This window comes from Gymnogyps californianus, chromosome Z (genome assembly GCF_018139145.2).
Source record: "Gymnogyps californianus isolate 813 chromosome Z, ASM1813914v2, whole genome shotgun sequence".
NCBI classification, from domain to species: Eukaryota; Metazoa; Chordata; class Aves; order Accipitriformes; family Cathartidae; genus Gymnogyps; species Gymnogyps californianus.
In genome coordinates, this window is record NC_059500.1 from 33,739,465 (window position 1) to 33,764,711 (window position 25,247).

The following is a 25,247-nucleotide window of genomic DNA, read 5'->3' on the forward strand; positions in this document are numbered from 1 at the left end:
GTTGTGAATAGTTCAACTGTGGCACCCACAGTAGTCTTTCTCACATGGCCATATATGCTAGACTGAAAGCTCCTGGGTAGTCCTAATCCTCAGCTGTGCCAGGAACTAGGTTATCGTGAGACCCAGCTGCACAGTCAGCCACATCCAGTCCAGCCAACATCCAAACTAAATCCATTGGAAGCTCCTGTCATATGCCTTTAAATTCCCAGAGCTCTTTCCTTTTGGCTCCTCCATGTGTTTTCTGGGGTCCAACCTTTGTGAACATTTTGACGGATGGTTCATAACATCAGGAAGATTGGCTTAAGGAATTGTACATTTTCAGCCTAACTAAATAATCCACTTCAGGGGCCTTGGGACTTTTTGAAGTTGGTTTCTGCATAATGATTTAGCCCTGGCGAGGCACACAGTGGTTTCTAAATATGAAAAGGCAGAAAAACAAATGGTAGCAGACAGTCATCTGAGTAATTCTGAGGTTTTGTGCTGGATCAAGATGGGAATGAAACCTGAAATTGCTATCATAACTTGCATGTCAGCCTCTCTTCATCTTTTTATTAATTGTGTTTATTCCAGAAATGACTAAAGAGTAAACACGAACAGGGCCTCACTTACCATTGTACAAAGTTAAATGTGTAGAAATGTATATTGTTGTTTTTTAGTGCTTTATATCTAAAGTACATTTGGAGGCTCTCTGAGGTACGTGTTGTCCTGCTTGCAGCCAGCCATTCAGTAAGACAAACAAGCATTCTGTGCTACGCAAAACTGCTATTCTGGTAACATTGCACCTCCAAAACATTAGGCTGAAAGCAATTTAGCAGTGTACAAACCTGCATATCCTCAAATAAGAAAGATCTTGTTAATGTGGAAGTAAAATTATATGAAGATTGGGACAAACTCTAAATTACTAGAATCATTCTCTTCAACACAGGTCAGCATAATCCAAGTAAACTTAAAGTTTAAAAATGCTCAGCAACACCTTGTGTGATGTGATTCTCCAGATCCACCTTGTTCATACTAACACTTGATTGATCCTCCTGGGAAGGGTCCCTGCAACAGGAATAAAAAACCCACTCACTTCTACTCAGGCAAATTTTCAGAATACTTGCTTCTACTTCTGCTTCATCTACTAGTTTGTGGGGCTGTCGTAAGCATTTGGGTGGCCCTGTCCATGCGCATGTAGTGAGAAGGGACTCATGGTGCTTGAAAAGCAGGCAGTTGCATAGGTACAGAAATGCTGATACTGGCAACTGGCTGCAAGGGAACCATCTGTCCAAGGGTGCAAGGCTCTAAGACCATTTCATTGTCAATATCACTATCAAAATATGAGTGTTGTTTCCAACTCCCCCACTATTGGACGTCTTCTGAATAGTTTAGTACCCTCAATATTACTACACATACAACTTCAAAAGATCTCAGCCTAAGGTACATTCTTTTGTCTCCCTCTGTAAATGTTTAATTACTGGCTTACAGCATAACATCCAGTTGACACAAGCGTGCACACATCCTGGTGTCTACATTTCCACTACCTTATAGTCACACAGTATTTTATTAATGCTGTGTTAGAAGACATTTAAACATTTTGTATCACAGGAAAATCACTGTGCAGCATACTGGGTATTTTCAAAAAGATATCAAAAATCCACAGAATTATCACAATCTCTTAGTGTCTGATAATTAAAATGTAATTTAATAAAACTATAAATATATTGATATGCATAAGAAAAATCTAAAAAATTAAACTGTCAAAATTCAGTGATCCACTTTATAGAAGTTGGACATACAGAAAATATATTCCTGCATTATAAAATATAACAGTGCATGGAAATATTTATACTGCATTTACCTTAGACAATGTAACTCTAAGCTCTGCTGAGGTACATAAGATTTTATCAAGTTATATCAAATAAATTGTTCATATTTGGATCACAGCAATACAGCAAATCTAACCCAATATTCAAAACCCAGCAGAATGCATATAAAATCTTAACAATTCTGCCTGACAGATATTTGTAAGTGGTTTGTTTGGATGTGTGATAGTTTGTTCCATTTTTAGCATTTTTAGCAGAAGACAAGTTAACTCAGCACTCCAAAGGTGAAAAGAAATGTGAAAATGCTTATCAGTTCATGAACGTGTGGAAAAGATGGCACTGTCTCTGGCTTTGTTATTATTAAAATCAGTGTTTCCATAGAGCCACTTAGCCTCCTGTGCAACAAAGTGCTTTAGCATATGCCAACATTTTAGCACCAACTAATTCTATTCCTGCTCACCAAAACATCTAGTCAGTTTTAACAGAATTTAAATATGTATAAAAATTATGTTAAATGTTTTGCTCAAAGCAACTCTTCTTCTGACACAGAATTTTACGTCAGCTGAATGGAAATGCCATAAATTAAACAGAAGCAGACTTCTTTCACTCTAGGGGTTTTTTTGATAGATCACTTTTAAATTAACTTTACTCATATAGCACTTTGTTTGATGTTGCTCTACTGAAATTAATCAGTTTTGCTATCAGTTACTCATGAGGGTTAGATTTATATTTTAAATTAAAAAAAGAATAAAAATCATATTTCAGTCCACAGTGAGTGCTACACTAAAAAACCAGGTTCTGTCTGATGCAGATTTCTAACTTTTAACAATGTAGATGATAATGTTTTAATCTAATTTCCACCAAAATTTAATAAGCAGCACATTTCAAATTCCAAGGAAAATCTTGTATTCCCCAAAGTGCAAGTTATCGAAGTACTTCATAGCCCTAACAATAGCCTTCTGGCATTAGCAACCTAAACCACAAATGACATCCGCTGGCTATTTTTTAATTACGTTTTTGAATTGCTCATGGCTACACTAGAGGATATATTCCAGGCTCTGACTTCTATTAATAGATGCCTGCTTTGGAAAGCATAAAACCCCCTCTGTCCTATCCAGCCTCTTTATACCTAAGACAGCAAGTCCCTTTCTTTTAGATCCTCTGCTCTCAATAAAATACAGCAAACTGCTGCTCTCCCATAATATATATGGAATATCCATGTGAATGCACAACGTGTAGTCCTCAAAATTTTGTGAAACCATTCGTGAGCACTCAAGAAATGTGGAAGCCTAATTAATTTGAGACAGCAGTTGTATTTAATGCTTTCATAGACTTCCATGTTCTGTAATCCTTCAGGAACAGGTTAGGTTCAGTTCAAAGAGATGTTTATCATAGCTATCTAAATGTCTTGAGATTAGACTAGACTGTAAATAACATAAAGTGAGCTTTCTTACTAGGCATCTATTAATTTCTCTTTTGATCACTCGGAAACAATTCAAGTGCAATCAGAGTCCGAGCCAAAACCTGGAACTGTGGAGCTATAACGTTTACACAATGTTTTGATAAGGAGTATTGAATTTCAGAAAGTTCTGACAAAAGCTCAGGTCTGCTTTTGTTTTACCTCTTCAGCTTTACTGAATTGACTGAATCAAAAGAAGGGCCATAGGTATGTAAGTTTTCTCCCCAGTTTTAGGACCACTAAGAATGTAACAGCTAGTTCATATTACAGGAGCTCAAATATTCTGTCCCACCATCACTGTTAAGTCTCCATCTCTTTCTATATCCGGGAGGAGGAAGAGAGACGATGAAGTACCTACTTCACCATGAGTGTTTCGAATAGAAAATGTAAGAGATATTTTGAAATGTAAGAAGATGTAAATGAGAGCAACAATGATTTAATCCTGAAAATGTTGTGGAATGATCTCTTCAGGAGATGGAATATTGTTACAATAAAACCAGATATTTTAAAAATTACAGTACTTATTCATAAACTATTATAATTATGCTGTAAGTAATACTATTAAATTAATTGCTCTTTTTGCGTAACCAGGAGATAGCGTCTTAAGAAGTCTTATCCTATTTTTCCAAAAATGTCCTTGAAAAGTATATACTCACTGCAGACACAAACATTTACATGTTGCAACTCGTGGTACAGATAAAAAAAAATTCCATAAAAACATATTACGTACGTATTGACAAGTTGGATAAGTATGTAAAGACTGATCCAGGAACATGTATCTGCTACTTTTGGCACGGAATAAGCCCGACATTACACCTGCCCTGGCTAGGTGAAAGATTGTCTAGATATGAAAAGGCAGAACAAACACTAACAATGAAGCTTTCATATGAGGAGCTGGAGAACTATGTGGTGTGAGGGTAGGGCAGATAGAAATGTCTGCTCAAATGAGCTCTCCAAGGGCAGAGCATCAAAGCTAGTTAAACACCAGAGGAGCGAGAGCCAGTGGGAAATTTACCATTGCAGGTTTTATTAGCAGGTTAGACAAACATATATCATCAACGTCATTGGTGCAGTTGATTTGTCTTACTCCAAAGCAACAATTACACACCTTCTCCAAATCTATTTTCCTTCCTCCCCACCCTGCCCATTATTGTTCTCCTGATCTTAGTCCATCGCATTTTCTTCTTGGTCAAATTTGCCTCTCTAGGTCGTCTTCAGCCATTGGAACTCAGGGCTGTAATAACTCTACTGCTTCCTTTCAAGAGAGAGAAAGAATCAAGAAGAAACCTGGACACACTGAATCCAGAAGCAAAGGTTGTATTCTCCAGTAGTAGAATCCTGTGTAAAACAGCTTTCTTCTCCCAAACCGGGTGACAAAAACCTGCCCTCTCCTATCCTTGCCTGACAGTCTCTGCAGTCCTGAGTCTTGATGCAAGCACCAACGCACCTCCTGGGTTTGTATGCCAGCTACCTAATTTTACAAACTTTAAGAACTGCGCTGGCCTATCTGCTCTCCACAGCTAGTAGGAGTTAGGACCCTCTGGGGGGTGATTAGACCTTGGCTAGGCCACTTGCCATCTAGAAGTGCTCTCCCCACCAACTTCACACTGACTCTGGGAAGAAAAGGCACCTCAGCTGAATGGATTCATTCACTTCATGTGAATTGAGGCTTCTGTGCAGTAAAATAAACGAACTTCCTCAGAGAACGGGATTGCAAAACTAAAGGGCTTTTGGAGTTAAAGGTTAACTTGAATGGCTAATCCACTGTTTTGTATACCAAGGATAGGCAAGTTCCTAGTGTTCCCATAAGAAGAGGAGGAGAAGGTGCTTTGGCAGTCAGGATGTAGGATGTTGGCACTGGGAGGCAGTTCAGAGGGGAGCTCTGGAAGAGGCTGTTCTATTGCTGTCTTTGGGCAATTCCCACTCGGACTAGTCCTGCAATGCAGACTACCCACAAGGAGAAATGAGGAAAAAAAGCAGTAAATTTATACACAGAGAATGGCTCTTTGCCTGCTAAAAGTTATGTTTATGCTGGTGGCTTTGTAAGCCTGGTGGTGGGGAGCAAAAGAAAGACCTGGCTCTTACTGACTGTGGGGAGGGAGAGAGAGGCAGCAAAGGAAGAAAAGGAACAGCCTTATCCCGGCAGGAAAAGAGTGGGGAGAGGGATGGGAAAGAATTTTCCCTGCGTCTTTTCCCCAGTCAGAACACCACTGAGGAAGCGTCTGTTTGATTTAGTTCTCTGAAGGTCATTTGCACCCTGGAATCTTTGGCAATAATTTGACATACAAGGTAGTTACACCTGTATTTACCAGGCTTGAAAAATCAAAGTACAGCTTTTCTTTTGTGAAATTAAGAAGATAACAAGTGATTGAGACCAAATTAGCCACATAGCCTATAACATTTTGGGCAAATATGTATGTATACATATGTAATTTTCTAATACTGTACTGCCTAAATCAGAGTAACTGTCATAATTTACTCATATTTAACTAAAGAATCCCTACCTTCCTGCATAATAAGTAAATAATCTTTTTTTTCAGTTTGCATTTCCAGCAAAGTTTTAATGCAAAAGTGCTGATGTTTCATCTTCCTTATTTATCCACCATACCTGGGAATTACTGGGATACGTTTCGGTTAGTGTATTGTTATGATGAACCTCTACGGCTATTTCTGAAAAATCACTATTTTGAAGAAATGCTAGTTCATATTTAGAAAATAAATCTTAGGAAAATAAAGCTGGCATAAAGATACCAACTTACAGACCCACTAACCAGAGTCAGAACAAGGCAAAAGGGTAACTACTGCCAAACCAGTCTCCAAACCTGACAAGAATTTGAATAGAGGTTATAATATTTCACAGAGAGGGCAGGACTAAAATAAACAGGTTGATAATAAATTTTGACCTTGGGTTTTGGGTTTTTTTAAATAATAAATTAGCCAAGGATTTCAGTGTTATTCAATTTTTATCAATTAGATTAAAAAAAGCAGTACAACGTAAATGTAAGTTAGAACTGAAACAATCTCACTACAGAATAATGGAAAAATTAGCCAGCAGAATCTATGTTCTATCTCAGTACTGTGTTTTTCCCAATATCTGCAGAATGACTCCACTGGTAAAAAATAGTTCTGAAATTTGACCCATGTCCAAGTCAGAATGCAGGTGAAGAAATCAAGAGTGCCTTCAATTGTGTGTGTGAGATGTTTAATGTTCAATATGACATTAGCCAGATTAAAACCATGAATTTTGGTACATCTGGATAGTACAGAAAGAGGGACGGCAACAGCTGCAAAAATTTAAAACATATTATGTACTGTAACTTTTTGTCCTGGATTTCTAAACTTTCTGCTTTTGGCCCTGACCTTTCCTTCCTGTGCATATTGGATAAACAAAAAACAAAATTTGTACTGTAGAACTCTCAGTGAATCATATTTGTATTTATAAGTCAGTTATCTTAAAGGAATCTTCATTCATCCACCAAAAGAATATGATTTATCAAAAGCGCAATTTTTTTCCAGAAATGTAAGCATTACATTATGCAAAGTATTCATAGCTAACACAACAGTTTTAATGTAAAGTTGTTTTCTAATTTCATTGTCCTCAGTGGCAAAATCATTACATTATCTAACGTTTTAAAGTCACCCTGGTTTCTTTTGGAAAAGTCATCCCTTTTCTTTGGGAACAAATTGATATATTGGGGTTTTTTAATTGAAAAAAATTTAATGAAATATCATGAGAAATCTGGTTGAAGAGAAGATGTGAATGCATGCAAAATGATTAGATTATCAAATCAAAGTTTCAGTTTTCAAAGAGCACTGCTAAGTATAAGTTTTCAGATAATCTTATTAGGGAAGGCCTTTCTAGTGTCTTCTAGATATTTAATAATGCCTACACTTTAGTATGAAGACACCATGGTAGTCTTTCAGAAATTGACAAGATCATTTATTTGTATATAGTTGCCAAATGCCTGAGATGTCTACACTTCATCAACCTTTTGACAGGGTACCAAGGAATGAGTGGAGTGACAAGCACTGCCTTCGAAAATGCCATATTCAGCATTTACCTATTTGATTTGGTAAAACAAGAGAACACCTGCTCTCCTGTTGGAACATGAAAATCGGTACATTAATATTCTACCTAAATAGAAATAATTGTCAAATAATTAGCAAAGAACGGTGGCATCCATGTTCTAACAGAAGTAGCAATTTTGGGGAAAAAAAAAATTATCTAATGTTATATTTCTGAAGTGTATATTCCCCTTCACACAAAATACGGTGTGTTATTTCCTGCGATAGCTGTAATTAGAAATTAAAGTTTACCAAGAGTTTCTCCCAAATAATATGCAGAATATTTCCTTACATTTAATACAGGAACAAGCTACAATGCCTATGGATGGACAGTTCTGTTGCACATGACAGTGTATGTTCATCTGAGGAGTAGGAGTTGTAGGGTCAAATAGAAAAACACTGTATGAATCTTAAAAGAATCTTGTATGGAATTCACTGTCTGTGGCTCACAACTAGGCTCAGTTGCCAGAAAAATAAACCCAGGGAAATTCAATGTAAGTCATTACTCAATTCTATTTCCAGTTTCTATTAAATACATTTCCGTACAGAAAAGAACAACTAAATAAATAACCTCAGTGAAAACATTTAAACATGTCCGGTGAGAGGTGAAATATTTCAATCCGGAACTCTAAACCTCCTCCTTAGCTTCCATTTTTTTCACCTTTTTTTCCATGTACCAAACTGCAAAATAATGTTTAATGAGGGATTTCTTTTAGCAATCTACCTCTGTTTGGCACGGCTCTTCAACAAACTGCTTGACCTTAGTGGACCTGGACAAGTTTAATGCTAAATACACTCTTCAGTGCCTTGCTGAATAGCAAAGGAGACAAACACATGCATACACAATTTGCTAAGCTGGGTGTCTAGCTATGTGTATAATACAGCTATTCAATTGAATAGCTATATTATACATCCATTTATTTCAATACAGTACAGGTCATTAAGCAGTTTTTTAAAACTCAGTGGCCTAGAGGAGTACTGAAAACTATAATCTGGGATCTGATACCTTTCAGCCTGCTAAGACCCAAGCTGTATTACTGGACAAAGGCCAAGAAGAAAGACAGAAGCAAAACAAGATAAGAAATATAAAACAGAATACTAGCAATAGCTTTAGAAGAAACAATCAGATAGGGATTCAAAATTTCACTTGTAAATGAGACAAGACAGTGACAGAATGGAGGCAAATTCTCTTCTGAGGTGTGTCTTTGCTATGGGAGGTAGCTGGTCACACAAAGAACAGCTTTGTGAGGTCTGTCATTACAGGGCCAACCAGGAGGACAAAAGTAATGAAGAATTACTTATAATTTCCATGACAAAACAAAACAAAACAAAAATATTATTTTAAGAGATCATACCATACAGGGATAGGAGGAAAAACTACTGTTTACTGACAGAGTAGAGACATAACAAGAAATACTGAGCAATGCAAAAAGACAAATTTAGGTATTTTTGCATTTTAACGTTCTAGTTGAGAAGGATAACCAGATCTCACAATTAGAGGATGTGCAGAGACAGCTGCAGGAAAGTATTTCTACTGCATTTCCTTCCAGCCCATTCTGAAAGATTAAGGAGTGCCTATGATATTAATTCCCTTTGACATAAACGGATGATGACAATAGACTGCAATGTGTGGGGGTGATGCTTGCCATATGTTTTTTGACACAGTTGAAGTAGCTATTTTTGAAACTGGATAAAACAAATGTTACAATATGACATGTGGGATAGAAGTGAGCTATAGTTACAGCAGAAGTTCTCCCTCTTGGTCTAAATGAACTGTTTACAGGATGTTTTGAAAATCTGAACCAGTTAACTGATCAAAGCAGGAGCAAGTTGGTATCTGTTTTGCTGGAGTTTTATGTACCTTTCATCAAGGGGGAAGAAAATCAAAAGAGTAGATTCTCTTTTGAATATTCCTACCAGAATTTGCATCACATTTTGCGCTGTCAGTTTAGTTTTCCAGAATATGTGAAGGTACCTGATGACCACTTCAGCCACCAGTTGCCCCTGAATAGGGGTGTTCTCCTAGGAGCAAAAGCATTATAAAAAGTGAGATAATGCAAACATCATCTGGAAACCTAGTCTCTAACAGTGACCAGTGCCAGGAGCGAGCATGAGGAAATTCAGAGATTCACTGATTTGGGGAGAAATTATTTCTAATCCTTGTTAGAGTTCACTTACACTTTAACAGAAACAGGTTAAGATCTTTAAAATTTTCTTCTGCCTGAAAACTGCTGATGTTTTTATTGGTCATTTGAACGGCTAGTCCTTTCTTCCCACCTACCTAAGTCTATGGCATCTGCATCAACAAATTAATTATGCTGTGTGTCATTACTTTTTAACTTAATTGATTGTCCCATTCTAGTAGGTAGACTGTAGCTCCCTATTTTCTCTCTTCCATTGCCTTCCAGCATTTTGCACATCTACTAAGCCCCTTTCTATTTGACCTCTCCAAAGAACCACAGCCTTTTCAGTCTCTCATTTCCCTACTTCTAAGTACTTTTATTCCTCTAAAACTGGAATCCTTTGTCTATTGCTGGTTTTTTTTATGCAGACTAATCAATCAGAACTGTCTGTATGATTTCAAATGGAGATGAGTGACTGACTGAATATTATTATAACAATTTACTGTGTTTTTATCCCTTTTTTAACTGCTACTGCACAATGATAGGGGTTTCTGTTAAGCTATGTTAACATCATTTAGATTTTTTTTCCTTTGAATCATTCATGTTTACTTAGAAGTACCATGTACATGCTATATTTTCCAGTGAATTTTCATCAACATTAAATTTCTTTAGCTCTACCAGGGACCATTCATTCAGGTCACCCTGAGCTTAACCTAGAAAAAAAGTTCAAAAATATTTTTAAGGATAAGAAGAAAAATGTTGGGATTCTACACTATATAAAAACGTGGGGCTACATTTTTTTATAAAACTTTGGTGTAATGATTTTCAGAGGTTAGTGATAAACTCTTTGAAAGGATGCAGGTGAGTCACTGCCTAAGCATTTAAAGACTTCAAGAGCACATACTAAAATACCCCAAGAAAAAAGAACACTTGACCGCAATATTTAGCATTGTTCAGGAATACAATAAATTATACAGCAACTTATCCTGCCAACATATCTTAAAAAGCTACACAAAGGACCTACAACTAATATCTGTAATGCAATCTGTAGTTCTAAGATAAGTTCTAAGACTGAAAGCAAGGGAAAAACAAGCGCATTACTACAAAGCTGTGTTTTCAGCTCCCACTACTTATAAGATTATAATGGATTTGACTGCCTTTGGTATTAGTAGTTTCCCCAATGAATCTGTGGGTGGAACAAAAATGTGGAAGTGAAAACTAAGAGGGTATTGTATGTTCAAAATATCCACCTCTACTCACACACAGTAGATTTGATTCAAGCTGCCATCTTTCCATGCCTCAGTTTTCCCACTTGTAAAATGGTTCAAGTCAGAATACACTCTTTTACCACTGTTAAACTTCTTCTCCCACCTTAGTTCCCTTGTGTTCCCACATTCATTTCCTCTTCTGAAGACGAAAGGAGAGAAATTGTTATTAAAACTGCTTATGAGCAAGCTTACTTGACTCCCTCCCAAGGGCTGCGCTCCTAGGTGCTATCACTCCGAAGGCTGTACACGTGCTGCGACATGAGTCCCCTATGCAGCCATTCTCAGCGATGCGGTAAAGGTCTATCTTCCCTGACCGGTCACCCAGGATCTTATCCTCTGATGCCTACCAAACACCATAAGCATCACAATTACATACCATACATCCCCAAGTATTTGACTATGAATTAATGTTAAATGAGTAAGAGGATATTGGTGACATATGATAGAAGTAGTATAATCTTCCTTTCCCATAACCTTACTTCCTGAACATGTAAACTCTTTACACTCATAAAAGAACATGAAAAAATGTATAATGAGAGAATAAATAATATTTTATGCTGCTGGCATATGGGAGATGTTTAGTTTGTCATATCCGAGGAGGGTATAAAGATTTCCATTCAAACAATTAGACTTCTCCCTCCAGTCTGAACTACTCAGTTTTAAGCGGTTATTTTACTCTACTTTGTCAAATACCTTTATTGCACCTACCAGCAAGAGCCTGGAGCAAAATTCTGCTTAGATTTCTAACCGTCTTAAATAGCATCCTAGAATTAATTAGTATCCATCTTCCTGGCATAAATTCGGCAGCAGAAAGGAATGAAAGATTCTTGCATTGCAGGAACACGTAGCACACATGAATCTCTTTGGCAGTGCCTACTCAGGTTTCCACTCTTGTTAAAATGCATGTTAGAACTTCTGTTGATGAGTGGTAGATCTCAAATCTAACTCAATTTGACTTAACTTCTACAAGGTCGGTAAAAAAGCCTTGGCATGTTTAAGCTGCTGGAGTGCTACATATAAGGAGTCCCCTGATTCCACATGAATCTAATGCAAAGAAAGAATCATTGAGATATGACTGGGGTCAAGTAACATCAGGCAGTGACCATGAAAGACTCCTTAAGAAACACTCAAGCTAGTAGTTACATTTTACAGGCAAATCATGACAGTTTGGAACATGAGAGGCAGTAAAATCGTTTGAACAGCTATGGTCAAAAACCAGTAAAATAAGTCTATGCAAACCTGTCAGCATAACTTGGACTACAGAGGCTGTGAATGCAAAATGTCATCCTGTTAATTTCTGTACTTCCCATTAGTTCTGGATTATTGTTTACAAGTATAACCTTACTTTGGTATACTAGGATTTTCTTGTTTTCCTTTTTTTGAGAAAACTGTGTTATAATCATCCAGATGTACAACAGTTGATCAATATTTAAATCATGTATTTGACTCATTTTTGATCTGACAAAATCAAAATCAAATTACTTCAGACTGAGGGGGGTTGCTGCCCAGGGCTGCGGAACACATTGTGGGTGCAGGGGAAGAGTAGCTTGGGATCCCATAGGATTTATTATGGGATGTTTGGGGAGGAACCAAAGGTGGAAAAAGGGGGTTGAGGTGATCTAAGGAGGACCAGGAGTGGCAAAATGAGGGGCAAGGCAGCAAAAAGGGCCAGTAGCAGTTGGCTGGCGGGTGCGCTTGTCAGCCATGCCCTGCGCCCAGCCAGTGCAGCCTGTCCTGGCTGCTTGCTACAGTCCTTCCTCACGCTGTCCTGGGTGATGGCTCTGTGTGTGGCTGTGCACATGTGTGCGTGCACCCGTGTAATGGTCTGTCCCAGCAGCTGGCATGGGGCTGCAGCCTCAGGGGCTGTATGTCCTGGTGCCAGCAACTGGGGAGACTGGGATCCAGGGGCAGCTGATGGGCAGGCTGAGGGTCTGAGCTGGCTGCCAGAGGGACCCACCTCGTTCACTCATGTGTGCATGTTGTCACTTGCAGACCTCCATCCTGCTCTGCCGGAGAGAGGAGCAGGATGAGGCCCTTGGTGCTGCCTGTGTCTGTATGAGTACTCTGGGTGTCTCTCTGATCCATGTGTCCGGACATGTGTATAGGTACGTACGTGGTGTGCACGTGTGCTCTGTGTGTGTCTGCCTGCTGAGAACGCGTCTCCAGCCTCGCTGCTGGTTGGACCAGGGGACGTGGAGCTGAGCAGCCTCACCTCTCCCAGGCTCTTGGATCCGGCAGGATATATTTGCTCACATACTTTGTTTCCTACACTTTCTTTCAACTTCTGTCACTTCACCAACCAGTTGCTAAACAGTAAGTACAAACAGTGCCGGGATATGTTGTGGAAATGTTAGGTGGTTTCCCATGAGAAAAACTCGGGGGGGGGGGGGGGGGGGGGGGGGGGGGGGGGGGGGGGGGGGGGGGGGGGGGGGGGCAAAAAGATCTAAAATAGTATATTATAATAAGGCAGAACAAAACCTAAGACTTTTCCAAACACTGAATGAAGTGGGCAAGGTGAAAAAAACAAAAGGATGACTGCAGCCTAAATGATTGGTAACTTCCACTCAATTTTGATAATGAGGGTTTATAGAACATGAAAGAAAAAAACCTGAAAAATAATTTAATGGACTGACTGTCATAATACAAGAAGAATTAAAATAAAAGGACTGAAAATTAACTGTATGAGTAGAATGTGGTTAGCTGGCTTGAGCTTCTGGAAATATAGACATCTTGTCTGTGGGCACTGGTGGGCTGCTGGCCAACCCACTTCCTTAGGCTTCTTTATATAGTGGATGTCTACTCCAAAGGACATCTATTTCAGAAGCTAATGAATGTGATCCAAAGATGTGGAAGTTATTTTATCTTCAAGAAACATGATTAAGTAACCAAACAAAAAAATATCACTTTGAAAAGGAAAAATGAGAAACAGAAATCACTTAGGTATGTCCCTGAAGGGTAAAGCAGTTCCTCATCCCTGTATTGTGGCTATCTCATGTTTATATATAGAGAATGATCTCCAGAAGTTCAATGTTTGAGACGACTTCTTGCACATAGTTCTAGAGAGCAAAGAGATGAACTGAAGAAGGAACTGAATCATGCAAAATGGACTTAGTTCATGCAGAAGTGTCAGGAAGGAAGTATCAGAACAGGTTCCTAGCTCACGGAGAAATGAAATTGGAGCATGTCTGGTGAAAGAGACTGTGTGAGCTCTGTCCTGAGCTACTTGGCTGCAATCTGCATGCAAGGTTTGGAACCAAAATGAGTACTCTGTGGTCTGGACTGAACAGTTACTGAGCATTCAGGCTGTCCACTTTACATTTCAGCAGCACCTCAGTGCTACCCTGCAGCTTCATCTACTATAAAATTCCTTAGAGACTGAGACACATAGAAATGACTAGAAGGAGAAACATAACAAAAAAAATTCATGAAGAGTATAATTTTGCTTTGAAGACACATTGGACTGCACAAAAAGCCCATTGTTTGTTTGCTTATTTATTTACATTTCCAGAATTGGTGCAATATGTTCACCTATATTCTCAAGTTATTCTTGATGTAACTGCCTATAACCACAGCAGTTTAAGATAACAAACTCCATCTCCCCTTTGAATAATTTCTTCTTCCTAACACGTGCACTGCAATTTTCAAATGCTGGGCAAAAAAAGGCATGAGTCAGACATTAAGTGCTCTGGATGATATGTGATAATTAAAGTCCATAATTATAAGGTCTTCACATTTAATTTCACTTTGTCACATGTAGACCTTGGCAATGGTTTCTAGAGCCCGTGGGGCTTCGCTGGTCTCAACTGGACTGATACGGGCACAGGATGAAAGGCAGTCTTTTGGATACAAGGAAAACCAGAACTTTAAAGATAAACTAGCACCCTAAAACTAGACATGGAAACTCACAAACTCAGGGCAGGGAGCAGGTGCTGAATGTCCTTCCTTCAGCTGCCAAAAAAGCACAGCATCTTGCAAAAAATTTCCATTTCTGGATGGACATGAGATATACCCTCCATCTCACTCCTAAGTAAATACATTACTAATAGAGTATTAAAAATTGAAGTCCTTTGAAGAAGCTATCCAAAACCTATCTTGCATGTCAGTTTTCAAACTGAGAATGTTAGAAATACCCAAATATTAGAAATAACTAGAGTCATTACAGAGGTACTCTCGTTACCACCGGGCCAATAAAAACAAGGCAGTGTTGTGTTAGGGCAGTGGAATATTGAAGACACACACGGACACATCAAAAGCATGGTCAGAACAAGAAAGGCCCCTGAAACAGATTGTTCCACCACCACAAATGGCTGCCAGCAAACGAGTTTCATTTCTGAGTCTCTTAATCATAGGATTTATCTGGCAGCCTTTCAGAAGTGTTGCTGCAATTATCTTTTTTCCTTGTAAGCTAGGATTAGTATAATACAAATACAGGTAAGTTGCCACATGACAATACAGTATTTGTTAGGACTTAATCCAGATTTCTGGGAAAAGAAAGACAGTATTACTTAAACACTGATTTGGATGAACACCTGTAATAATTATAAAGGACACAATAAACAGCACAGCAGTAGATTACAAATATTAAATGTCCCTAGATGCTAACAGTGACTGTATCAAGGCGCAACTAGGTAGGTGGTATACAAGAGGGGAAATAACCTTCATTATGGTTCAAGCAGCACACACACAGGACCTGTTCCAAAATTGTAGCACTGAAGAACTGCATTGCAACAGTGAATATAGCTTTCCTTGCAGAAACAAAAAGTATGCAAAACCCCCAAATCCACCAGACCTATGCTCAACAGAAAAAAAACACAAAATGAGGAAGCAGATCAAAGACAAAGGTGGAGAGGAGACCAAAAAGAGTTAGGTTCTTAAAGGTGCTGATTGCTGAAAAATCTCATTTTGGAGAGACAGAGCAAATTTATACCACCAATCAAGAATGACTTGAGAAATGTTGAGAGGAAACTGGCACAACTGAACAGCAGGAATAAGGCAAGTTACTAGAAGAAAGAAGTAATCTTTTGAAAAGCTGAAGTTGTGTCCACATATATTAAACCCAAACCAAAACAGATCATAAGCCTGAGATGACTGCCTGAATAGAATATGCAGAAAAAATTAAAAAATGAGTAAGACATCATCCATTACATGTATCTGGAATAGCAAACCTATCAAGAGTCTAAGGCCAATGGATGATGAAGATATAAAAAGAGCACTCAGAGAAGACAAGGCCCTCTCAGGCAGGCAAAATGAGTTCTTGTCATCTGCCTGCACTGTGGAAGAGGCAGGAGATGTTCCTCTGTTGGAGCCCTTCTTTGCAAGGCATGAATAGGAGGGATCTGCCTGAACAGTAACAAGGCAATAGGTCCAAATGGCACTCAGCCCTAAGCTCTAGAGGAACTCAAGGATGAAACTGCTGAATTATTAACTCTGATGCACAGCATCTTAAAACCAGCTTTGTGCCTGAGGACATGAACTTTGGAAATGAGATACCTATTTTTAACGATTTCAGGGGAGATCTGCGGATCTACAGGCTTGTAAGTCTGGTGCCTGTCATCAGACAAATCATGAGAAACTGTAACAAAGCATAGAATCAGTGGACACATGGGCAAATGATTTTTGGAGTGTCAGCACAGCTCTTGTACGTTGGGAGTATACCAGAGTTTTCTGAAGGCATTCATAAGCAAGTAGATAAGACTTAGTTGAAACTATTTACGTGGTTTTCTGAAACACTTTTGACAAGATCTCTTGACAAAGGCTTTTAAGGAAACCAAGGTTCAATGAAATAAGAGGGAAGGTCTGAATTTTGATAAATAGCTGATTTAAACACAGGAAAGAGAATAGGACTAAGTGGTCTGTTCACACACTAAAAGGAGATCCACAGTGCACTCACAAGCTGAACACTGTGTGCACATCTGAAAAAGGATCTGGGAGAACCACAGAGGAGCAAGGATGTGTGGAACAATGTCCACAGGTGCAAGGACTTAACCAGAGTTGTTCTGCTTGGAAAAGAGGCAAATGGGAGAGAGATCTAGTCAAGGTCTAAGTGGCCACGATAGTCATAATGTCATAAAGTGGCTGCATTTTCCAGTGTTTCGTATTAAATATCAAATGAGCACTACAGAGTACCCGGTGAAGCTGGCAAATGGCAAGTTCAAAGTAGAAAAAGGAGGCAGTTCCTCACACCACATCTACGTGCGGAAGTCCCTGCCACAGGACACTGGGGAAGCTGTATAATGTCAGGGGGAAAACAGACAAGTTAATGGAAGAGAAAGCCCCTCTGGCTCGCTTAGCCATGCCCTAGCTGCAAAGTGTTGGAGGCTGGGAAAGTACCTGTGAGACCTGTGCTTGCCCTGCTCTTAGGCAGTCTTTCCTTGGTGGCCACTGCTGCAGGCTGGTTACTGGACTAAACAAACTCTTCGTCTGACCCAGAACAGCTGTTCTGTTCTGATCTTCTTACGTGGAGGTTCGTACTGATGTTAAACTTCTTTTACCAATGCTGACAGCCACTCTCACAGACCCTTCTGATGCCCTCCAGTGCCAAAAGGATATGTCTGGTGACAAAAGATACCTCTGATAATGGTAAGCCCTCGAGCCAACTGCATCTGATACTTTCTCCAGTAAGTGTGTGTATTATACACGTATAAATAAATATTAATCCAATGTTCCCAAGTTTTTAAACTACCAAAAGCAAATTTGGAATTTTCAGTAGTGCTTTTGCGTCTTTGACAGGACACTGAAACTCTCCACAGCTCCTCCCTCCACATTTTGTAAAGAAAAAAAAAAATTGTTAACGTTCTGTGGTAAATAATCTTAGCTAGAATTAGAGTAATTTATTGCTTACTTTTATTTAATGTGTTAGGTTTTCATTTTGTTCACCAATGACACCCAGATTCTACTGTGTTCATGTTTTAAATAGTGGTATGTCAGAAACCATTTAATGAAGAGCTTAAAGTGAATGAATATTCTTCTTTTTTTTTCTTCAAAGTGTATTTTTTAGTATCAATGGCATTTTACTTGGCAGTTAATGGGAGTTTGTGCGCCTTTTATTCTCCTTTACTGTTACAGATTCTTTCACCCTCCTCACAGGCCACGTGAAGTCCCAGGAGCTCTATGAAGACTTGGTCCATTTTCCTCTTACTCTTGTCAGTTTCCCATACAGTGATATTTCTTATCCTCCTTGATCCTTTTGGTTCTGAGAGGCCTGCATTTTCCTCATCCATCTGCTTCTTATTCTTGGGTCCTCTATTTCCTTGTCTTTCATGGGGAGTGTGGTAGCATCCTCAACTCTTTGTTTTCTTCAAAGCCAGTATTTAGCATTATGGATGCACATCACAAAATTTATTTGCTATGAACGCTATACCTCGTCTTTTTCTTTCATTTCCCTAAGCTTGTCCCTCATGTGTAATCATGTGCCCCTGCTGTCTTTCCACCAGGATGATGTACTCTTCTCTCTTAGGGCTCTTCTGTGCCCCATTTTCTTCCCATTAGCATACTCTTCCCACCCAGTTCCCTCTTCCTTCTTCTAAGAAGGAACCTCTTCTTGAAGCCTGAAGTGCAAGGGCTCCATCTGCCACCTGTTTCGCTCAGACTCGTCCTTTGGCCTCTCTCGGTATGAGCGAGGCCAACCTGATCACTGATTCTGGGGATGTAGAATTGCGGGACAGGTTAAACGTTTGAGCATTGCATTGCAGTAATATAAACAAAGACGAAACAGGAACTGACATCAGGCAGGCTGCAGGCCTTGCAGATGTAGCCAATACATATCTAGCCATACATATAGAATGCTGTTTCATTTAAAATAGCTAAACATCATAATACAATCCCATCATCACCAACTGTATCATGAGTATGGGATTTCACAAGCTGCTTCCCTCCTCTTTCTTGTTATTACTTATTTATACAGGAAACTGACAGAAATAACAATTTCCAAATCTAAATTGCTTCCAAACACCTTACCGTATGACAGGTGTTATCATGTAGTGTTTATGTCTGCTCGTGCAAAATGTACAGTGGAGGATTTTCTTTGTACATCATCTGCTGTTCTAGTGCTGTTTGCTTTCAATTTTGAACCAAAATCCTGTATTCTGACTTGTTCTCTTTATCATCTACTGTTTTTCAAGTCCTTGCTCCCTGACAAAAGTAAAAATTTCACCATGGTTTAATCTTTTATTTTCCAGTTCACTCACAGACTTTTGCTTATTCTTTACACTCTGAAAATTTGCTGAATCCTGTCTTTTTTAATCTGTTATTCTTGGGAGTTTTGGAGTCCATCAAGGAATTTCTCAAACAATTTTGAAGTATATGGTTTTTGTTCTTTTTTTAGAACAGTGTTCGAACAGGAAGGGATCAGTGTACCCATCTTTTCAATCTACTGAAGTGTCCTCAGGTCTTTTATGCATGTATCGTGGTTCAATCCCAGCCAGCAACTAAGCACCAGGCAGCCGCTTCCCCCTCCCCCCTCCCAGTGGGATGGGGAGGACAGAAAAAAAAAAGGAAAAACTCGTGGTTTGAGATAAGAACAGTTTAGTAACTAAAGTAAAATAAAATATACTACTAATGAAGAATAAGAAAATAATAATTGTAATGAAAAGGAATATAACGCAAAAAAAGAGAAATAAAACCCAAGAAAAGACAAGCGATGCACAATGCAATTGCTCACCACCCGCTGACCGATGCCCGAGCAGTGATCCACCTTTCCTGGCCAACTTCCCTCAGTTTATATACTGAGCATGATGTTCTAGGGTATGGAATACGCCTTTGGCTAGTTCAGGTCAGCTGCCCCGGCTATGCTCCCTCCCAGCTTCTTGTGCACCTGCTTGCTGGCAGAGCATGGGAAACTGAAAAGTCCTTGGCTTAAGATAAGTGCTACTTAGCAACAACTAAAACATCAGTGTGTTATTAACATTATTCTCACCCTAAATCCAAACCACAACATTATACCAGCTACTAAGAAGAAAATTAACTCTATCCCAGCCGAAACCAGGACAGCACGTACACATCCCTAAAATTGAAATAATTCTTCCTCTAAGTAACTGTTAAGAAAGAGCAAGCTTTGTTTTATAACTCCAGTCCATTTCTGTTGGATTATGCCACCAAGTTTGTTGTTAATTTAAATAAAACAGTGGAGATGTGGTGAGCTAGAAAACAGATGTTGGCACTCAGGGTTTGCTAGACAGAGGGGAAAAATATAGAAAACTGTGTATCATTAGGAAAAAAGACTTGGAACGAAGACATATCAACTAAAATGTTTTTGAAATAAAGAGGTGTCATTGCTTGAGAGGACTAACTTAAGTGAATGTTTGCTTGATGATTTTTAGCAACTAAAAAAGGTAAAATTGTTTTGGCAACTGTAGCCCAACTCTCCTGCTATTCTGTGAGCTACTACGTTCAAGTATAAAGACAATAAAAATACATGATGAAAAATTGTTGGTGGATCCCTTTCTAATTTCTTACTACGGAGACAGAAGGATTTTTCTTACATCTGAGGCTTCTTTTTCACAGCCTCAGAGCTAACCTCCCATGCTTTAATGGATTATCCAGATACTTACAATCCACTGAGAGGGGAGGCAGAACGCTGCATTTTTTAAAGAACTAACCGTGCATACTTTTGGAGACAGAATACAATTGAAGAGAATAGGGGCAAAGAGTTGCAACACAGGACACAGAAAAAGACTTATTCCTGACATTAGATCTATTAAGCGAGGAGAAAATGTTTTTTACAGCACAATCGGAAGAGATCTGGCGACTGGAAAGAAAACAGCGCTCAAATGACCACCTACTTTTGCTCTCCTCATTTGTTTCTCCTTCAGGGTACCCGTGGGCACACATTCCTGTGCATCCCCGGCATTTACTGGTCCACGCTTACCCGCAGGCGGGCATCTCATCTTTGCACTTACTCCTCCAAGCCGTACATCCGGACGCTTTACACCCGGACAACGTTAAGGATCAGCTAGGTGGCGTACGGCAAAGACCAAGATGAGGCGGCTCAAAGCGGGGCTGGGGGTTTTGCAGGGTTGTGGGCAGGAGAGGGGCCCCCGGGCGGGACACAGCCAGCACCAGCACCAGCGGCCCCCGGGCGGCCCCAGGGCCTCGGAGCCCCGCGGACCGCCCCCCGCCCAACGAAGCGCTTCGGGCAGCGACCGGGGGCGAGGAGGAGAGCGGGCAGCCGCCTCGCCCGCCGTGTGCGGCGGGCCGCTCCTCCGGCCGCGACGCCGCGAGCCGCCGGGGGCTGCTGGGCTCCCGCCGCAGGGCGGGGGCCGAGCAGGGCAGGGGGGCGCGCAAGCATCCTCGCCGCCCGCGGAGCCGGCGCGGCCCGCGCATCCCCCGCCGCCGGCGCTCTTCTCGCGAGATGTGGCGGCGGCCGGCGGGCTAACAGAGTTTGACAGGCGGGCGACCGGCGGGGCGCCGCGGCCCCCCGCCCCGGGCCAGGCGCTGCCCCCCCCCCCCTCCCGGCGGATGCGGCGGCGGCCATAGTTTGGGCCGGGAGGAGCCGCCGCCGCCCTCCCCGCGAGCGCCGCCGGCGGGCCGGGGAGCCGCTCCCGCCGCCGCAGCCGAGAGCGGGCGGAGCTTGCGGAGCAGGCGGCGCCGGCGGCCCCCCGCATCTCGCCGCCGCCCGAGCGGGGAAGCGAGCGGGCGCGGCGAGGCGGCGCCGGCCGGTTCGCGTCCGACTTCCTGCCTCCGCCGAGCGGGGATCAGGTGGAGGGGCCGGAGGGCGGGGGCGGGGGGCACCGGGGGCCGTTTCTTTCCCGGCTCCGCCGCCCCACGCCGGCCGCGGGTCCCGCGCCGCTCCCTCCTGCTGAAGCCCCGGTGGGCTCGCCCGGCGCGGCCGCTCCTCCCCGCGTGGCGCTGTCAGAGCGGCGGGCGGCGCCTTCGCCTAGCGGGCGCGCTCGGGGGAAGGCGAGCGGAGGCAGGAAGGAGGCGGCGGCGGAGGGAGAGAGCGGCCGGTGCGGGGCGAGAGGGCGGCGGCGGGGGCCGGGTCCCGCTGAGGGGGCGCGCGGCGGGGGCCGGGGGGCGGGGGGGCTGTGGCCGCACCGGCGGCATCGTCACCTGGCGCTGCGGCGGGGGGGCGGGGCGGGGCGCGCGCGGCGCCTGGCGTTGTCTGCGGCGCGCTGCAGCCCCGGGCGGTGGTTGGCGGTTTAAAGCAGGGGAGCCGCCGCCGCGAGGGGCGTTCAGAGCAGACGGGGCCGCCGCGCGCAGTGCTCGATCGGCGAGGGGCAGGCATGGAGGGCAAGCAGCAGCAGCTGCCGCCGCCCGGCTCCGCCGGGCCGGGGGCTGGGGGCGAGGAGCGGCGCTCGGAAGAGGGCAAGGATGCGGCGGGCGGCGGTGCGCTGGGCAGACCGCTGGGTCCCACGCCGAGCCAGAGCCGCTTCCAGGTGGACCTGGTGGCCGAGGCCGCCGGCCGCCCGGCTGAGGAGCCCCGCAAGGGGAGCGGGGAAGGCGGCGCGGCGGGGAAGGGCAGCGAGGAAGCCAAGGGCAGGTTTCGGGTGAACTTCGTGGACCCGTCGGCCGGCGACGAGAGCCCCGGCGAGCCGGGGGGCGGCAGCTCGGAGGGCGGCAATGTCAGCTTCCAGAACGGCGGCGACACGGTGCTGAGCGAGGGTAGCCTCCACTCCGGCGGGCACCACCACTACTACTACGACACCCACACCAACACCTACTACTTGCGCACCTTCGGCCACAACACCATGGACGCCGTGCCCCGCATCGACCACTACCGCCACACGGCCGCCGACCTGGGCGAGAAGCTCATCCGGCCCAGCCTGGCCGAGCTGCACGATGAGCTGGACAAGGTGAGCGGCCGCCGCGTACCCCCCCCCCCCCCCCGCCAGCTCCCCGACCGTCCCCGGGCCGCCTCCGCGCCTGGCGGGGAGCGGCCCGCGCCTCCGCGTTGTGCCCCCCCCGGGGCCGCACTCGGCGCTTATGCGCCTCGGGGCGTGCGGATGGCTCGGTGCGAGTCGGCAGTGGTGGGAGGAAAAAGCTAAAAGCTCGCTGAGCCTCGAGGAGGCGCAAGCAGTGCGAATGCATGGGGTCGCTTGCGTCTTTTTTTGGTTTTTTTTTTCATGACGCAGTGGGGTTCCCCCCCCCCCGCCCAATATTTTTGGGAGATGGTCTGCATTGTGAGAGGTAGTTACAGCTGTAGGTCTGCGGGGCAAACGTCATCTTCATAACCGAGGGAGGATCTGTTACAGCCGTAGCGGTTTTCCACTTCTGGTCTATGTCGCCTTCAACAGATAGGGAATTCGGGGTCTGCGAGAGGGATTAGTCTGGGAAGGGGAACGAAAATGTTTGGAAGCGATGCTAAAAAAAAAAAGGCAAAAAAAGAAGGATGCGCTCGCTTTTAGTAGTGACAAGAGGTTTGCCTCCTGACCAGCTGAAAACGCAATGCCTCTCCCTGCGCGCGCAGTGCCGAAGCAAACCGCCTTCAGGCGTGATGCAGAAGATTGCATATATACAGCCGAGGCTCCTTCTCCTTAAGGAGCCTTTTCAGTCGTGCTGAGTAGCCTTGCATGTGAGGGCGTCATGATCAAGGCTTCAAAAATTTTGAAGCTGTGCGTGTTGAGCTTTTTCTATTTTGGACTAGTCAGTATGTTATTGGAGATGCGTTACAGTGAAAGCTTATTTGCATTGTAGGCTGACTTATTAAAAGGCAAGCTTTAGCTGAACCTGGAATTAATTTGATGTATTTTTTAGATCATGATGAAACTATCATGACTAAACTAAAGCCAGATCAAACTATTGCGATGCTGTTGTCTTGCAATCTGAAAATTGCCTTTTGGTATTTGACTGTGCTGTAAGAAGTCCATGTTCTAGTAGGTCTTCCTGCTGGGTTTAGGGAAATAAAGAAGCATGTGGGCCACATCCTAATGAAATGAAGAATATTCTGTTTCCAGAACTTTTTTTATCCCACCTTTCAATCTTTATAGGTGGAGTTCCATGAGAAAATGTATGTTCTTTTGAGACTGTCCTGTTTCACACTATTGTTAGGCAGCTTAGTGTGTCTGCACTGATCTGTGGGCTTTTCTGGGGGGTGTGATGCTTCTTTAAGTGTGTTTTTTTGAAACTGACTCTTCATCTGCTCTGATAGAAGTAATTGTTTGGTGTGCTATAGAGATGTTTCCTTGCAGCATGTAAGGTTAGATATCAAAATAATTGCTACCTGTAACAGCAAATTACTCTTGCCTTTCAGGTCCCCTCCTGATGGAGTTAAATGATGTTCTGTAGTTTGATTCTAAGTTAGTATGGAATGGAAGTTGGCGATTACTGTCTTGTGCATGGAGTTAGATACACTATAAATAAACCACATAATATATGTGAAAACACACGGGTTGGGGTTTGTTTTTTTTTTAACCCCCCCCCCCCTCCCTCCCGCCCCCCCGGTTTCTGACTCCTGGTCCGTGATGGGATAACCAGATCATTAGATACCCTGTTCTGTAAGCAGAACATTACTTGAATTTCTACGACTGGCAGATAGGTTTCCGGTGTGTTTATATTGCAGCAGTTAAGAAAGCTCTTTATGACACCATTAAGACATTTCAGTGCGGAACTATAGTTTCTAGAAGTGTAATTTATTCATAAAGAAGAAGTGCATGGCAAGCAATTTTCTTGGAAGGTTGTGGCATAGAGGAGCGGTAGACAACCTAATTACAGGATCATTATCAGAACAGTTTCATTGTGAGCATTAATTAACTCAAATTATTAATTTCTCAAATGTGAATTTGTTTTGCAGTGTGGACAGGTGTCTGTGTGAAGATTTTTTTTTTTTTTTTTAAATGTCATGTCATGTGTGCTGTGCCTCTCTCTCCCCCCCCCCCCCCCAAAAAAAGATGGGGGATGGAATATACAATTTCATTTACATTTGATATTATACTTAAGTATTAATTTTGAAAACTATCATGGTATAAACTTCAGAAGTTAAGTTAAGTTCTGCATAGTAACTCGGCTGTTCTGTCACAGGATGTTTCATTTCCAAAGCAATTAACGTGTTAGCAAGCATTTAGGCTTATATGAAGAAGGGAAGCAATTATTTTCACTTCAGACTTAGCAAAACATTTTGCAAGATAACATTGAGAACACAAAAGCTTTTAATAAGGGTGTGTCATGCTTATTAATAGCATTGGATACCTACATTTTTCCCAGTCTCTGGAATATAAAATATACCACATCTGTGATTATGTACTTGATTTATGGCCACAGAGTGCTGATAACTTTTAAATCATGATGGTGCTGTACTTTTATATGAAGGATGTTCACAAACATTGTGCTTTTTTGACTGCGTTTCAGCGGGCTTATTGTCTCCATTCCCAAAGTGACTTCAGTTCCTGCTGACTAACAGTAATGGTCTCTAGTGTTGAATAATAGTATGCATTAAAGAAGATATTTCACTAACTTTTAAGAACTTGAAAAATTAAGCTCGCTCTTTAGCTGTGGTTTTTGTAGTAACTTAATTTGTACAGCATGTATGTCAAAGACTTAGTAGGGCAGCTGGTATAAACATCCTAGTACCGTTACATAAAATTTGCAGTATGTA

The 25,247-nt window shown here is 42.4% G+C and overlaps 1 protein-coding gene across 1 annotated transcript in view; it reads left to right on the forward strand.

Moving 5' to 3' along the window:
* The first annotated feature begins 21,939 nt into the window (after window positions 1-21,939).
* The window catches only part of SLC12A2 (solute carrier family 12 member 2), a 58,835-nt gene continuing 55,527 nt past the window's right edge, over window positions 21,940-25,247 (forward strand). Inside the window, exon 1 of the mRNA XM_050912703.1 lies at window positions 21,940-22,509. Within this exon, the coding sequence (XP_050768660.1) occupies window positions 21,940-22,509 (570 nt within the window). The remainder of the gene's footprint in view (window positions 22,510-25,247) is intronic.